At 44.7% G+C, this 15,704-nt stretch overlaps 1 protein-coding gene across 2 annotated transcripts; it reads left to right on the top strand.

The window, feature by feature from the left end:
- Window positions 1-2,212: 2,212 nt before the first annotated feature.
- ENTPD6 (ectonucleoside triphosphate diphosphohydrolase 6) lies at window positions 2,213-15,701 on the top strand. Of its 2 annotated transcripts, none has more exons than XM_032104244.1 (14): window positions 2,213-2,252; window positions 3,731-4,072; window positions 5,392-5,468; window positions 5,873-6,016; window positions 6,451-6,526; window positions 7,784-7,819; window positions 8,982-9,070; window positions 10,334-10,413; window positions 11,355-11,419; window positions 11,748-11,849; window positions 12,331-12,471; window positions 13,335-13,391; window positions 13,980-14,092; window positions 14,345-15,701. In XM_032104244.1, the coding sequence occupies exons 2-14, from the start codon at window positions 3,814-3,816 to the stop codon at window positions 14,432-14,434; spliced, it is 1,329 nt and encodes a 442-aa protein (XP_031960135.1). In that variant the 5' UTR covers window positions 2,213-2,252; window positions 3,731-3,813; the 3' UTR covers window positions 14,435-15,701. The 2 variants fall into 2 exon arrangements, with proteins under 2 accessions (XP_031960135.1, XP_031960134.1); XM_032104243.1 differs by having other exon boundaries at window positions 6,433-6,526.
- Window positions 15,702-15,704: the final 3 nt, after the last annotated feature.

The raw sequence follows: 15,704 nt of genomic DNA, 5'->3' as shown, positions 1-15,704 counted from the left end.
TAAGGAAAACTATACGGGATATCACTGAAACCTTTTGTCTTGAAGAAAAATTGCAAGTAGGCCTTCATCCCAAGTAACCCCACCCAAAGTATTCCTGTTTTCTTGCAACCTGGAAGAAGAAACAGGCTGCTCATGTAGCAGGCTCTCTGTTGTGATGAGTTCAGATGACTCTGTGTTTCTAAACATAAGGGACTCAAGTCCTGTTCTAGGTTTCAGGAAACTTGCTCCTAGGTGGGAATTTTCACAACAACCCAAAATCTCAGTGACAACCACAGAATTTGCGACTTAACTCCAGACCTGAGTAGCTCCATACCCCAAAACCTGTAATATCTTTACTTCCTATCTCCATTTTTTGCTGTTTTACCAGAAGGGGATCACTCAGAACAAAGCTAACTGAAACCCAGCTTATTTGCATTACATTTACCTTCACAGTGCCTCTAGATATCACTGAGCTACAGCTGGCACAGCAAGAACCATAAAAAACTGTGTTTAGTCTGTCAACATCTCATATTTTGGGGCAGAACTAGGTGTTGCCATGCTGCAGACTCACCAACACCAGTGACCATGCCCAGCTGTGAGGACCATCCTCCCCTCAGTCCCAGAGATAAAGGGTATTCACCCAGCAGTCAGGCTGCACCTTTCCTGAGGTTCTCCTGTCTGTCTTCTTCCCAATGGGTTTGCAGCTCCTGAGATGCCGTGACTGACAGGAATGCCACAGTGGCAATTTTGGGATTAACACCTACAGGAATCAGCAGAGCATTCTCAGATTACTTTTTTTCTCAAGCTGTTGGCAGAAGCATCTTTCTGTGGTGAAGCTACAGCATCAGGGTCTTGCTTACAAACCACTATAGAAACTAAACATAGATTCTGTTGCAATCACATCACAGAAGAGCCACAAATCTTAAAAAACTTTAATTCTTTGTACGTGGGGTATGGAGAAAGGCACAAAGCAACTACTCAAGGGCATCCTTTGCTCATATCTACTCATGCTCCCTGCCTCAGACCCAGCCCAAACTTGCAGGACAAGAGCTTCTGGCAGGGCTGACTCTCACTGGGGTGCAGAGGGTGCCCAGCAGCCCTGCCAGCCATCTCCTGGTGGCATTATCCCTGGGCCATGGGGCCTCTCCCGCCACCATCGCAGGCCCTGCTCTGCCCTGCCTCTCCTCGCCTTGAGGACTGCTCCTGTTATTGTCCACAAAAATCAGATTCATTACCCAGCGTGCAACAAGCCAACAATTACACGCTCGAGAGAGACCTCTGATTATTTATTTCAGAGTTGCACAAGCCTGGATGATTGCTGGTATTCTACAAATCAAGGATCCCCCTCAGGACTTTCCAGGCCATTATTCATGCAATGATATTTAGTATAAGCAACCTCCCAAGTATATGTCGAGGGCAACCTAAAATGTTACTGTATTCCATATCTATCTGTGCCCCAAATTGTTATTGTGTCTAAGACCCTGCAGCCAGAAAAGAGAACTGGGGTGAGAGGTGCTTTTAAAGTCATTGTTCCCGAGGGGTTAGTGAGATTTAGCAATTTTGTTTCTAGTGGTTATTTACAGTTTTGAGGTCTTTTTGCCTATTACTGTTCCACTAGTTAGTAAACTTACTTTTTTCACTTACATCTCTTCGTATTCGTTCATTATTGGTGGAAAGGGATTGGTTAAAACTAAGGGGAGATAACTCATTTCAGAGTGTCCACCTCTTAAATTGTCTTAAACCATGACAGTAGAGCCCCTCTATTAGGACTGGTTAGTTATTATCATACAAACTATGTGAGCATGCATGCTCAGGGGAAGGGTCTTCACCTGGCCAGAACCTTTCTGACCTACAGCCGTGATTTTTTAGTACTATAATGAGCATATTTCAGCTATAGGATACATGGACCTTGAGTGTATTGCGAAGGTGGCAACAGATACATCAACATCTTGAGGTACTTCGCCCTTAAGAGCTCGTCAGCTCCAGGGCGTCCTTGCCTGAGTGATGTTAACTACCACCTGATTCAAGATAATTCTTACACATTCCACATTTTCCGACACCGTTTCTCCACACCTTTCTGATTTTGCGGCGTTTCGCCTTTTTTTTTTTTTTCTTTTTTTTAATTTTTTTTTAAGCACACATTCACCGGGACCCCCTGCGCGGGGCTCGGCCGCCGCGGGACCGCCCTCCCCTCACGGAGCCGCCTCGCGCCTGCGCCGTGGGGGCGGGGCCGCCCGCGAGCCGGGAGGCGGCGGCGCCATGGCGGGGGCGGCGTGAGTTGGGGAGGGAGGGAGGGAGGAGGGAAGGAGGGAGGGAGAGGGAGGAAGAGGGAAGTGCGGGTGGCGGGACAGGGGTGTGGGGGTGTGTGTGTGTGAGCGAGGGGCACCCCGCGAGGTGGGCCGGGTCGGGCCTGCGCTGGCCCGGGCTCTGCCTGGCTCCCGGCTCCCGCCTGCATTCTCTGCTCCGGGGCGCCGGCGGGAAGCTTTTCCCTTGCAGCAAATCTTGGCGTCCCCTGACAAAGGCAGGGAAGGGACAGTCGCGATTCTCTCCAGGCAAACGGCGGTAGGGGGGTAGCGCTCCCAGGCTGCTGTGCCTCCTCGTTTTTCCAGCCTCCGCTTTCCTGCGGTGGGGCTCGTGTCTCCTCGAAGGATCACCCGGTCCCTGCGGCTTTCCTCCCTCCTGTGACACTTAGCTCTGGTGTAGCTGCAGCTGAGGCCTTCCTGGCACCAGGAGGATCGGAGTTGATCACCCCGTAGACCTGCAGCGATTGCTACCTGCATGTCTCTGCCCGCTGATAGAAGCCAGAAAGATTTGTCATTTATTTGTAATGCCATCTTCCCGATTTCTGTGTCATGACAATCTACAGTTCCCTTTCCCTTAAGCTGATTCATTCTTTATGTGTATATTGTGCCTGTGATTTTGTTTTCCTCCATTATTATGAAATGTTGTCTTACCTGGTTTGGGAAATACTCTGTAATCACCTTGATTTTAAATTCCTCCCCTTCATGCCTTCTGTATGGTTCCTGAATTCACATCAAGATATTACATGTGTGTCAAAAACCTTGTTGAACTCAACTTCATCAATTGGTTTGTTTTTTCCTTACTACTCAATCAAAAAAGGAAAAATTATCTGTAATTTTGCTGCCCATAAATCACCACCGACTGGTTTTTAATCGTCTGAATGATGCTATGTGAGGGCTTGTCGATTTTGTGGGTTGTGCTTTGCTGGTATTGGAGATGGGGGAGGAGGGCACTCAGTTCCCTGGATCTTGCAGTTTACCTTTCAAACATTAATTTTAAGTTGCCCTTGTCCAGTCTTCTGGGACCTGCTTCACCATCCAGGAACTAACAAAGATAACTGCCCAGAGAAGCTGTGGCATCATCATCCTCGGAGTTTTTAAAAATGCTCTTGGATATCGTCCTTAGTCACATGGAGGGTCCCAACAGCTGCCCCTGCTGTGAGCAGGATGTGTGATGAGGGACCTCCTGAGGTCCCCTCCCACCTCAGTTACTGTATTTATCTTCTCTGAACCCTCCTTGTTTTGTGCTGTGTTAGGCCTCTGTAGCAATGGGGGAAGAGATTTGTGCTGTTCCATGCCTTAAAATGAGCTGTGGAACTGAAAGAGGTGCTAAAGGAGGCTGCATTCCTTCTGCTCATTGGGAAAGTAGTGTCCAGTGTCATGGGCATCAGTACTTTTAGATCCTTCTATCAGGTTGGGAAAATAAAACAGATCTTTTCTGTTGGATCTAGGAGTGATGTGGGAACCACCTGTTCTGCGTGAAGGACGAGGAATAGATCACTTGATAAAGGGAAGAAACAAACCATCCCATTAAATGGAAGCCATGAAGATATCAAAGCGGTTCTTCGCTTTTGGGATTTTGACATGCATAGCTGTTTATGTTGCATACATAAAATGGCACTTGGGCTCCAGACCATTTGTGGGGGCCACAGAAGGAGTTGCTGAAAGCAGGGGAGATAAACTGACCCATCAGGCAGTGACCACAGATCTCTCGGTCTTTTATGGAATTATGTTTGACGCAGGAAGCACGGGAACTCGCATCCATATCTTTAAATTTGCACAGCAGCCAAGAGGTATGTCCTGCTCATTGCATGACAGATTAAGTCTTCCATAATGTTATGGAGCAGATTATTGATGGCACTTTTCTAGGTATTACTTAAACATGCATCAGGTCTTTCTAGAGAGCCATCAGGAGGTATATTATGGTTCAGGCATGTGTGTTTGGATGCAATTGTGAAAATGTTTAACAAGGAGAAAATGCTGTAATGTCAGAATATGAACTAAATAGCACCTATACTTTTAGAGTAGTGGCTTGAAGAAGGACAATTTTTCATCACACTGGTGGAAGAGAGAATTATAAATTCAAACTGCCTTATTTCCCCAGTTTTTTTAGGTTGTTGAGTGTCTCCAGTTCCTGGCAGTGAGATGCTTCTCTCTACAGTGTCTGGTTTAGTGCATCCTTGGCTTCAGTGTTGGGTTTAAACTGCAAAACAAAACAAAAATTGCAAATTATTTGATTAAAATTGCTGTGTATTGCATCTGGACAGAAACTACCTCTGAGAAGTGAAGCAGAAGCATACAAAAAAGCTCCAGCTTTCCTCTGGAGTAGTAAACTCCATTTGTTTATATGTTGTCAGCTCCTGCTTGTGAAACTCTTAAAGATTAGAGAACCTGAGTGGGTGCTGTTGGTAGGTGATCTAAAGGCTCTGCTAAGGATTGGCAGTGTGGTGTGTGGTGTGATTGGCCTCTGGGGAGCACCTTAGGTTTGCATAGTGGGCTGCTGTAAGGCTCAGCCACCAAAGGTGTTAAACAACAGTCCGTGGATTTCCTTCTTTTCCTGTATCCCCAAGTCTTTGCTTCTTCCTTGCCTGCTTCGTCTGAAACACACTTTCAGAATATGTTGCAGCAAACTTTATGGAGTATAGTGTTGTCTGGACTGCAGGTTCATATAAGGTACTGCAGCTTTCCAAAATACTGAAGCCTGTATCCCTCTGCTGCTATTGAAAATAGTGGAAAAGCTACCATTAGGTTTTGCTGGAATCAAGTTTAGCCAGAACAGAGCAGGCTGAAACAAGAGTTCTTTTTTTCCAGGTGCAGTTTGGAAAGCTGCACATGACAGGTGTAAGGCCTCCAAGAGAGCTTTGCACCCATCTGGTGACTGATGTGCATAGTGGACAGCAGCACCTGACAACCAGTCATGACTTTAAAAGTGGTTTTCTCAGGTTCTAATTCCACAGCCATGACTGTCAGGTGGCTGTTAATAGTTCATTAGGCAGGGGCATCAACTGACTTCTATTAGCACATAATAATGGATTTTTTAAAAACAGTTTTCTTTTTGTGTATGCAAAATTATTTGTACCGTTACTTATTTTGGAATACTGCTTTTGAACAGAGACTCCCAGATTAACCCATGAGACGTTTAAAGCACTGAAACCAGGTCTGTCTGCATATGCTGATGATGTCGAAAAGGTAATTTGAGTGACTTCTTTCCTGTCTCACCTTCTGGTCTGCAGGGATTTAGGGACTCCAAGAGCCAGAGTTAGCTCATAGTGTTTACAAAAGCCTTTGCTTTCCAAGAATTTGTCATACTGCCTTTTGAGCCTTTTGTAGCCAAAACATTTGGTGGCAGAGAGTTCTGTTCTGTTTCACTGTTTGAAAAAGTGACTCTGGTTTGGACCTGTTGCTCAATAATTCCCATTATATCCACTAGGCCTTATGCTGTAGGAGACAGTGAGTCCTGCACCTTCTCCTGACCCCTTGTGATATTAATTTGTCTCTGTTTCACATTTACAGTGAATTGTAGCTCTAATCACCCTTTTGCCCTTTCAAAAGAGTTTTTAAGATGCCTTTTATTGTTCTTTCTCTGCTCACAGAGTGGCCAGGGAATAAAAGAGCTCCTGGAGGTGGCAAAGAAGGAAGTTCCTATGGAGCTGTGGAAGTTTACTCCTCTGGTCCTGAAAGCCACAGCTGGCCTACGGTTGCTGCCAGGAGAGAAAGCTCAGAAGTTGCTGGAAAAGGTATTATTTCTTGTCTTTCCGCTTGCTTTCCAGAAAACATGCTCCTGTTAAAAATGCAGCTGCCTGGGACATTTCTGAAAGCTAGGGTGTCAATCTCCTGCCTTTCCCATGCATGTATAATACCTTGAGGTTAACCAATTCCAACAAAGTAAACTGGATTCCCTTCCCTACCCATGTCCATCCCTTGTTAATGGCATTTCTGAGCAGTCTTCATGCTTGAAAACCCACACATCCATCCCTGTTCCTGCACCAAACTGCAGGGCCAGCATGTAAAGGCTGCTGCTTGTTGGAGTCTTGGGCTTCAAACAAAGTAGTGAGCAGCAGTCAGGATCTGGCCCAAGGAGAGGAACAGTAGTGTAAAATTGGAGTTTTAAGAAGCTTGTTTTTCAGCTGAAAAACTATTTCTCTGAATGTAGCTTTTATTTGAGCTACAGGTGAAGGAGATTTTTCAGGCCTCCCCCTTCTTTGTGAGGGACAACTGCGTGTCGATAATGAATGGAACTGACGAAGGTAAGCAACTTTGTAAGAGATTCTTTCTGCAGTCCTGGAGATCCCTGCTGCACTCTGACCAGTCCCTGCCTGCTGCAGTAGGAACCCATAAGCAGCAGGTGTGACAGAAACAGAGTTTTTATGTGGCCACAGGCAGTGCCTGCCAAAGAAATCTCGTGCTGTGTTTTCCAGTTTGAAGCCCTCAGTTCTGTCCTGATCTTGAAAGCTCTTGAGCACTGAGCAGTTCCTGTAGGTTCACCAGAAAGCCACTGTGCAGTCAGCACTTCTGGAAATGTTTCTGAGTATCTGCTTTTTGATGTGGTCTTCAGCAACTGGGTTTGCCCACTCTACTCTTGACAATGCTTATCAGGGCCCTCTGGAAGTATTTGATCATAATTTAAATTACAACTCATCAATTGAGTGGGATTGTAAATGCAATCTTAAACCTGTTACATAGAGAAGAAAATACATGCTGAAATAAGTTCCTGTTTATCCAAAAATGTTGAGGACAGAATGTCTAAATTTTAAGTAACTGAGTGTTGAAATGTGTTTTAAATCTGCTCAGAAACCAAGCTTTAAAATAGCTGAAGCTGTTTATGAGTTTCTCTTCTTGCTCCTTAATGGAAGAAAGAACATTCTTTTTCTTTTGTTTTAAGATCAGTAATAGCTGTGATAGCCTTGGTTCAGCCAAGGATTGAAGTGGGCCATGCTCTCTAGCCTGCCTTGAGTTTTAACCACATGAATAAATATTTGAATTTGTTAACATAAGGCCACTGATTCACCTAATTTATGGGGAAATGGTTTATAAAACAAGAAGAGGACAGAAACAGCATGGCTCACAAAATTGCTTAGAGGAAAACGGGCAAAATTAGAACACTGAAAGATGAAAATTCTTAGTATTTATAAAGAAAAGTGGAGTGCCTGACATCAAACAAAAGCCAACAGTGGATGTTTTCCTAGAAAATGAACAATGTGAGTTTCAGTCATCTCTTTGTCTTTTAGCTAAGGACTGAAGCCTTTGTGACTTCCTGCCTAAGTTTTTGACCTGTGAAATAGAGAGTTCTCCAGGCATTTCATACATGGGGCTTCTCTCCCAAATATCACATAAGCTCTGATAGAGAAGGTCATTCTCTTTGTTCACATAGTCTAATCTTGTTTTGTCAGTAATTGACAGTTCTGGAAACCTTGTAATATGGCTTAATTTACCTGCTTACTGCTGTTAGATAAAATGAAATGCTATGACCTAAGCATGTGTCTTCTGAATCTTTTCCTTATTAGGTATTTCAGCCTGGATCACAATAAATTTTTTAACAGGTATGTGTACATGAGTATGTGTATAAAGATATGACCAATGCTGTGAAATTCATGCTCTTTTTCTGCCCATGTGTGGGATTTGCTCATTCATTGGGGTGGAACAGGAGAAAGAAGACTCTTCGAATAAGTCAGCAGTTTGTTTTTGGTCTGGCCTAATTAAGTCATTAGGATTTTGTTTGTTTACTTGATGGAGTGAGGAGTTTAAGCCTTTTTCCTAGACATTTAATGTAGCTTTTCTTTCAGTTCCCTGTAGGGTACCAGAGCATTTTATTCCTTTTAGAGCCTGCTGTGACTGGCTACTTTTTTTGTGCGAATATTCTAGATGTGCTTGGCAGGTGCAGAGAGTAAAAGAAAAGTGCTATGCTACTTCCTTATAGATTTATAACACAGAAGTGCCACGGGTGTTTACACTGCTGAGTGAGGAAAAGGGTAGCTGAAGAGCAGAGAGAAAACTAAGCTGAAGACCTCTCTGACAATACATAAAGCACTCTGCCATCCAAGTGCTCTGTTCAGCACACAGTGTGTGGGGCAATGTGCTCTGGAGCTTTTTGTGCTCCCAGGAAGTATCAGAAGGGTCAGCAATCTTTAAACATCAGCTATTGTGAGGTACAGTGAGGTACTAGGCACAAACTGTCCTTGTCAGGAAGGTGCATTTGAAGGATCTAACAGAGAAGCATTAGATCTAAATGAGAGCAGAGGTCCTGGCTGGCAGCAGGAAGAATTCCAAGAGAGCTGAATCTCTTAGGCCAGCTCTTTTCAGTCTGTCATCCCTTTGGCCATAGGAATCTGCAAAATATTCCTAAGGGATCAGGGAGAGGTGGCCAAGAAAACCACATTCCTCTGTGTTACAAAGTGGTTACCACAGCAGAGTTTGCAAAAGGTCTTTGCATCCAAAATGTTCAGGAATGCAATAACCAAAGCTGCTGTGATGAGGACAGGAACAGCCACCGGAGAAATAAGAGACTCTTGTCACTTTAAGATTTTCAGGTCTGATAAAGCCAAAATCAGTGCCCAGTAGATAACAGTATAATTTAGTGCTGTGTGGAAGCTGAGAGGTGGAGTTAGATTGTTCTCTTTCCTTACCACTGTACTTCTGGTTTTGTTCCTAGTCAGTTTCTCACAGTGCCCACCATGGCTTTCTCTGTTCTGTCCCACATTTCAGGCAGGCTAGATGACCCGCAGAAGAGAAGTGTAGGGATGCTGGATTTGGGTGGTGGATCAACACAGATCACCTTCCTTCCGCGCACCGAGGTAACGTGAGCATGCACGCTGTTGGGAAATGCTGCTGTAGGAATCTGTAACTGCTCAGGTTTCTTTCCCTTGGAAACAGAGCAAGAGTTTGTCAGTGTAGCCACACTTGTGACTTGGTCCTATCTGCCTTTTTATAGGCAGTCCCAGAGGCATTCACAGCTCTTTGTCCATCCATCTTCTTTGTCCAGCTCTGTGGGTCAGTGCTGCTTGTGGCGAGTCTGCTAGGGCTGCTTTATCTCGTGGAGGACACCACGTTCACCTGAATGTCTTAATCCTTGACTTTCAGTTTGTACAGCTTATAACAAAGAATTAAAAAAGCAACGCTGTTCATGAATTCAAGTCCAGCATTTGGTCTACACTGGGGTTTAAGAACACAGTAAGGTGCCTTCTTAATCCTTGTTTCTGATTTTCCTGAGTTCACTCAGTTGCAAATGAATGCCATTTTAGCTTCCTGGTGTGGCATTTCTATAGATGTTCTGTGGAGCCCTGTGATTGTGGTATTGTAAGGCTCTGGCCTGTGCAGAGATAGTGCTCGTAGTAAAGCTGCACAAAAGCAGAGGGATGGGATGCTGTATCGGCCTGGGATAATCAAGACATTTCACTGTTTCACCAGAATGGCAAGGGATTTGAAGGGTCCAGGGAGTGGAAGTTCTGGACATAGAGGAGTTAAGATATGAGCAACATGAACAGCACTGTGGCCTGAGCTTTGCTCCCCACAAACATTCTGGCTGTGCTGATGCACTTGGGGAACAGGCTACCCTTTCATTCCTTCAGACCACAGGCTGGTCCTCACTCTGTTCCTTGGCAAGCACAGGGATGTGCTTTTCCTCTGGCTTGTGCAAGTTCACAGATGAATTCACTCGAGTAGGAAGTTAATGCGTGCCTGGCCTTCCTATTAGTTTGCACACAGTTCCTGTAGTAGGGATCATGTGAAGAGGCAGTTGCTGTAGCCTCTGGACAAAAGCAGTTAAGAGCTGGAATAAGGATTCCTTTTTAATGGAAGTAATTCTTTTATACAGCATATTGGTGTCGATACAAATAGAAATGTAATCAGATTAAACCCTCTCATCAAACCTCTTAGCTCCAGGTTTTGTGGTTGTCTTGTGTATCAGCAGTCAAATTGAAATCCTTGCAAATTCGTCATTTCTCTCTGAATCATGCTAGGATAGTTTCACATTTTTCCTAATGTGTTGGAAGATTACTTTGTTGATGTTTGCTGCTGGCTGGCAGAAACCTGCCAGTGACATCTTTTTCTCCCTCCAGGCAACTCTCCAGACATCTCCATCTGGCCACACAACTTCATTTCAGATGTTTAACCACACCTACAAGCTGTATTCATACAGGTTAGTTGTGGGAAAGAGAGCACTGTGCACAGATGGAAGCTTTCTGTGAAGCCAGGGAGACCGAGGTGTTTTTCTGGGGTGGGGTCCTTGCAAATGAATGCCATGAAGAAGCAGAGAAACTTGAGCCATGTGTTTTTAGTGGATTAACCTTGGCTGCCCACCATGTGCACACCAAGCCCCTCTATCACTCCCATTCCATTAACAGGACGGGGGGAAGAAACTATGACAAAAAGCTCATGGGCCAAGGTAAGGACAGGGAGGACACCAGTTATTGTCATGGGCAAAACAGACTTGATTTTAATTTAATTTATTTAGTATCTAATTTAATTTATTGCCAATTAAACAGTAGGATAATGAGAAATAAGAACAAAATCAAAAACGCCTTCCCTCCACCTCTCCCTCCTTCCCAGGCTCAGCTTCACTCCTCACTCTTACACCTCCTCATCACCGAGCAGCACAGGAAGATGGAGAATGGGGGTTGCAGTCAGTTCATAATGCTTTGTCTCTGTCATTTCTTCTTCCTCACTGTTTTCCCTGCTCCCAGTTGTTTTGGGCAGCAGCTTCTTCCCACCTGTGCTTGCTGTGGGGTGTGTTTGGGCTCGGAAAGTCAATTCTGTATGCAAGTGGCTGGGCTGCCTTTGAGGAGGGTAGGAGTACCCAGTGTAGTACTAGGAGTAGTGTTAGGGAAATGTCATTGCCAGTTCTCCAACAGCCAGATTACAGCTGACAGCTATTGCCTGAGCTTTTCCAAAGAGGAATTATCCTTCTGGATAAGGTAATACAAGAGCAGGTTGTCATACTGTTCCCCTCGTGCATGAGCTGCTGACTTGAGCCACTTTGCCATGGCTGTGTAGAGGAGACTGGCATGTCCCAGCTGGGTTGTCAGTGGAGTATCAGAGGAAGGATGTCTGTTGCTCACAGAGGCTTTTCTCCCTTTGCAGTTACTTGGGACTTGGGCTGATGTCAGCAAGGCTCGCCATTTTGGGAGGAGTTGAGGGAAAACCCTGTAAGTTATGGGCAGTCCTCGGGTCCTGGCTCTGAGCTCAGGGTGTGCAGTACTGTGGTGGGGGGAGGAGCTGTGTATCCCCTTCCCACTGGGCTCAAGGTTTCTGACTGGCATGTGGGCTCCTGTCACCATGGCTGGGTGCATTTGAGACAAATGCAGGAGGTGACGCCGACAGATCCCAGGAGACCTGGATTCTTGCCAGCCTCAGGTTGGGGGTGGGCATGGGACATCCAAGCCATGACTGGGCTGTGGAGGGGCCTTGCTGAGGCTGCAGGACAGGGCTGGGAGTGAGGGATCTGAATTTGTCTCCTTATGTTTTTTCCTGCAGTAGGAGAAGGGGAGGAACTGATCAGCCCTTGTTTACCACCTGGCTTCAAATCCGAATGGCAACATGCTGAGATAGTGTACAAAATTAAAGGACAGAAGGCAGGTATAGTGATTTATCACTCTTGCTATCTAGGCTAGCTGCTCTTAGCACAGTAAATGATACGCTCTCATCCTCTTCCAAAGACACCAGACTGTTTACGGTTCTGTCTGGCTCCTCTTGATGTGCTGCTGTCAAAGAGATCCTGCAGCTCTTTCCTCTTGTGCCATGATGTGTCTGCCCAGTCAGTAAAAAATGCTAGAAGTGATGCAGATGGAGTTGAGCAGCCCTTGAATGGGTCTTTCAAAATCCTTCTGCCTCAAATGATGTTGTCCATCTCTGATCTATCAAGTGCTTAGTCCCAACCTGAGGATGGTAAGTGTCTGCCTCTGGAAGAAGATGCAGATTTCAGTTCTCTGGGAAGAGCTTAGGGAATGCTATTTTGCAAAAAGGAGCCTGTTTCCTGACAGATCCTAAATAAATTCTATGTATATTTAACTCTCAGCCTGTAATATGATTTGGGGGGGGGGCGTTCGTCTTCTTTTAGGTGAACCTCTCTATGAATCTTGTTCTAATAAAGTGGCAAAGATGCTCTACAAAAAAGTGCATAGAGCTGAGGAAGTGAAGGACTTGGACTTTTACATTTTTTCCTACTACTATGACTGTGCAGCAGAGGCTGGTCTCATAGGTAAGTCTGCTCCTGGCTTGGTTTCATTTTAAATGACAAGTTACAGAAGCAATGGGAACACTTGCACCCATCATGATGCTTTGCTAAGCCATCGTGGAATTTAGTCTGCTGTTACACTGCTGTGCAGCATTGATCTTGACTTGATACTAATTTCTACAGAGAAGATACTGGGGCTGTGAAATAGGACATACAGCCTTTGGTAATAATTTTTAAACTGTTTGCATTTCAGAAATGGTTGTTGCCTAATTAACTCTACAGTCCAAAATAGAAGAAACTTCATAATGATAAGCAAATTTGTTGGGCAGTAAAATCTACTTGGGCTGTGTATTTGCTTCACTGACCTTTTGAGATGGAATGAAGATTTTCAGCTATTTCCACATGCATTCAGAATGCATCTCTTTTCCAGTGGTATGCTTGTGTACAAAAGGCTTCCTATTCAGTAGTAGAAAGCAGATAATGAGATCTCAATTTAGTTTGGACAAACATACCCTCCTCCTCAGCCTCTTTCTTTTTACAAATAATGTCAGATTTAACGTGTTGCAGAGCACCACTGCCCTGTCAGATCTGATCACAGGTGTTCATTGTCCGGGCACCACTGGACAGGGCAGTGCAGAACTGGGGGTCAGGTGAGATGGTCTGTAAGCTCTGTTTCTGTAGGAAACAAAGCTAAAGGCTCTTCATAAACCAAGGTTTTTCAATCTCTATTTAGAATCTTTTGAAGGTTCTTTTACCTTTAAAACCAGTCTGAATTTTGAAATTGATTTCAGTGGCTCAAGGTTTCATTTCCAGACAACTTTATGACTTGAATCTACAATTGCCTTTGTACAAAGACCATAAAAGACCATGGAATTTTTTTCTTTTAGATAAAGAAAAAGGAGGAAGCTTAACTGTCAGTGACTTCGAAATTGCAGCTAAATATGGTGAGTAAAATACAATCAAACACACACTAATTGTGTGTAAATTGATTCCCAGCTGGCAAATATCGGACACACTAAAAAGCCTGATGCTTTTAAGTAAATATTGAGTCCCTCTACATAGCATCTATGTGTATATATGCATTTCTGCTTATTTCTGAAAATCTCAACTATTTTTATATTAACTTTTGCTTTTGCAGTGGGTTTTATTTTGAGTTTGTCTTTTGTTGGTTTTTTTTTTTAATTTGGTTTTGTCGACATTTGTTGAGTGCTGGTGCTCAAGAAAATTAACACACCTGAGGTTGCTCAGATATTTAAAGACTTGAAGTAGATAGAAGAAAAGTTGGAGGCTCTTTTCCTGGAGAGATACAAGAAACTGCTGTCTTAGGGGAGAGACAGAATGTCTTGAACTTCCTTACAAAGCTTATGTGTTTATTCTAGTGTGTGTATGTCATGTCATTGTAACAGGTTCCATCACTGCACAGCTCAAGTGACAAGTGGTGGTTTTGGATTCATTTGGGATTTTTCACAGCTGGGTTGATTTTAGACCTGAGCCCACAGTGTGCACTCAGACACTGTTTTCTTTCTTCTTAGTTTGTAAGACCATGGAAGTCAGCCCTGGAAACAGCCCTTTTCTCTGCATGGACCTCACATACATCACCTTCCTGCTGCAGGAACTGGGCTTCCCAAAGAGCCAAGGCTTTAAGGTGAAGCTCAAAGTGGATTTCTGAGGAAGGTGGGCAGGAGGGTGCCAAGGCAGGAGTCATCCTGCTGGGAGCTTGGTTCTTGATTTAACTTCTTGCTACAATGCATGATCTGCAATTGTGGGTGCAGCCACATTCTCCCCACGATGGTGGTAACTGTTTGTCATAACCTTCAGCACTGTATCCACCTTGCATGCTTCAGATTCTCCCAAAGAGTTGTGTTTCAACTTTTCTGCTTGTTTTTTTTCTTTCCAGCTTGCCCGGAAAATTGACAATGTTGAAACAAGCTGGGCATTGGGAGCCACTTTCCATTACATCGACTCACTCAATAGACTGCAGTACTAAAGCTCCTAGAAGGTGACTTTTGGGAATTTCCATTTTTTTGGAAGCCCAGCATGGGAAACCCTGCTGAAGGGTGTGCTTTTGGCTTCCAGAGTCCTTTGGAAGATGAGCTACACTCCTTTCCCCCCATCCCCCCCACCAAGTCTCCTCCATCGCTAGCTCTTTTTTACAGTGCAGAGTGTAAAGGAAAAGCCTTGATTTGACAGCGTGTGCCGTCAGCTTAATGTAAAACTTGATCATTTTGGAAGGAAAACCAGGACTCTGCAGGACATCTATGATCTCTATGAGAAAAACAGACCTTTTTTGGAATCTGCCTGTACTATGTGCTTGCAGTGTGCTGAAGTTGCTGAACGGTCACTCCAGAAGGAACTCTTTACTGTCCTGATTTCAGGGTGTTTTTTTCCTGTTTGTCAGCAGTTTTCAGTGATGATTTTTATTTTACTATTCCTGTGTTCGAAGGTAAACTTGTGTGTGTGCAAAAACAGTGCATTTACACATTGTGCTGCTGACAGGCAGCAGCTTTGAAATGCAGCGTGGAAGTCACAGCTCTGTCTTCCGGTTGCTGAAGGAGAAAAGCTCAGGGGGACTCTAGAAGCTGGGTATAGACTTGGAGGAACGATTTTGACCCTGTGTGCCCTGTAGGGTTAAAACCTAATGTTGATTCCCTGGCTATTGGGAGGTAGATGGTGGAAGACAATATCAGACTTGCCAGATGAGCAAGGCCTGGGAGCTGGGTACAAGGATAATGATGGATTTGACAGTTCTGCAGCCAGTCAGAGGAAGATAGATGCAGCCACAAAAATAAACCCTGAGCATGGCTCATTGGACGTTGCAGACTTTTGTGCCTTGGCAAGGTTGATGCAGGGCTGGGGATGAACGCATTTGCTTGGTATTTTGGGTGTCTCTTCTGCAGACACATCTCTGCTAAATGAATGTAATGTGGTTGCAATGAGCCAGGGCAAGGTAGCTGGAGTGCTCCACTCCAACAGTGCCTGGTACGCAGACAGGGAGTGATCACAGTGGCTGGAAGGGATATGCTGTGCTATTTGTAATCTACCTGTGGAATTGTGATGTGTTTGGTGAATGTATAGAGAAGACCCAAGTGGTCTTTTGGCGGTGTGAAAGAGCCCAGCTTTCCCGAGTGCCTGCCCTGACTCCTGGGCTCAGGGCAGCAATACACGACATGCTGTGTGCATGGCTGCTGGCTCTGTGTACCGGGGACACCTGAACCTCGCTGTGCGGACAATAAACCCCCAATTTAAAACGAGAACGT

The sequence above is a fragment of the Corvus moneduloides genome, chromosome 3, assembly GCF_009650955.1.
Source record: "Corvus moneduloides isolate bCorMon1 chromosome 3, bCorMon1.pri, whole genome shotgun sequence".
Classification (NCBI taxonomy): Eukaryota; Metazoa; Chordata; class Aves; order Passeriformes; family Corvidae; genus Corvus; species Corvus moneduloides.
The sequence above is the reverse complement of the archived record's forward strand: the minus strand, read 5'-3'. Positions and strand labels throughout refer to the sequence as shown.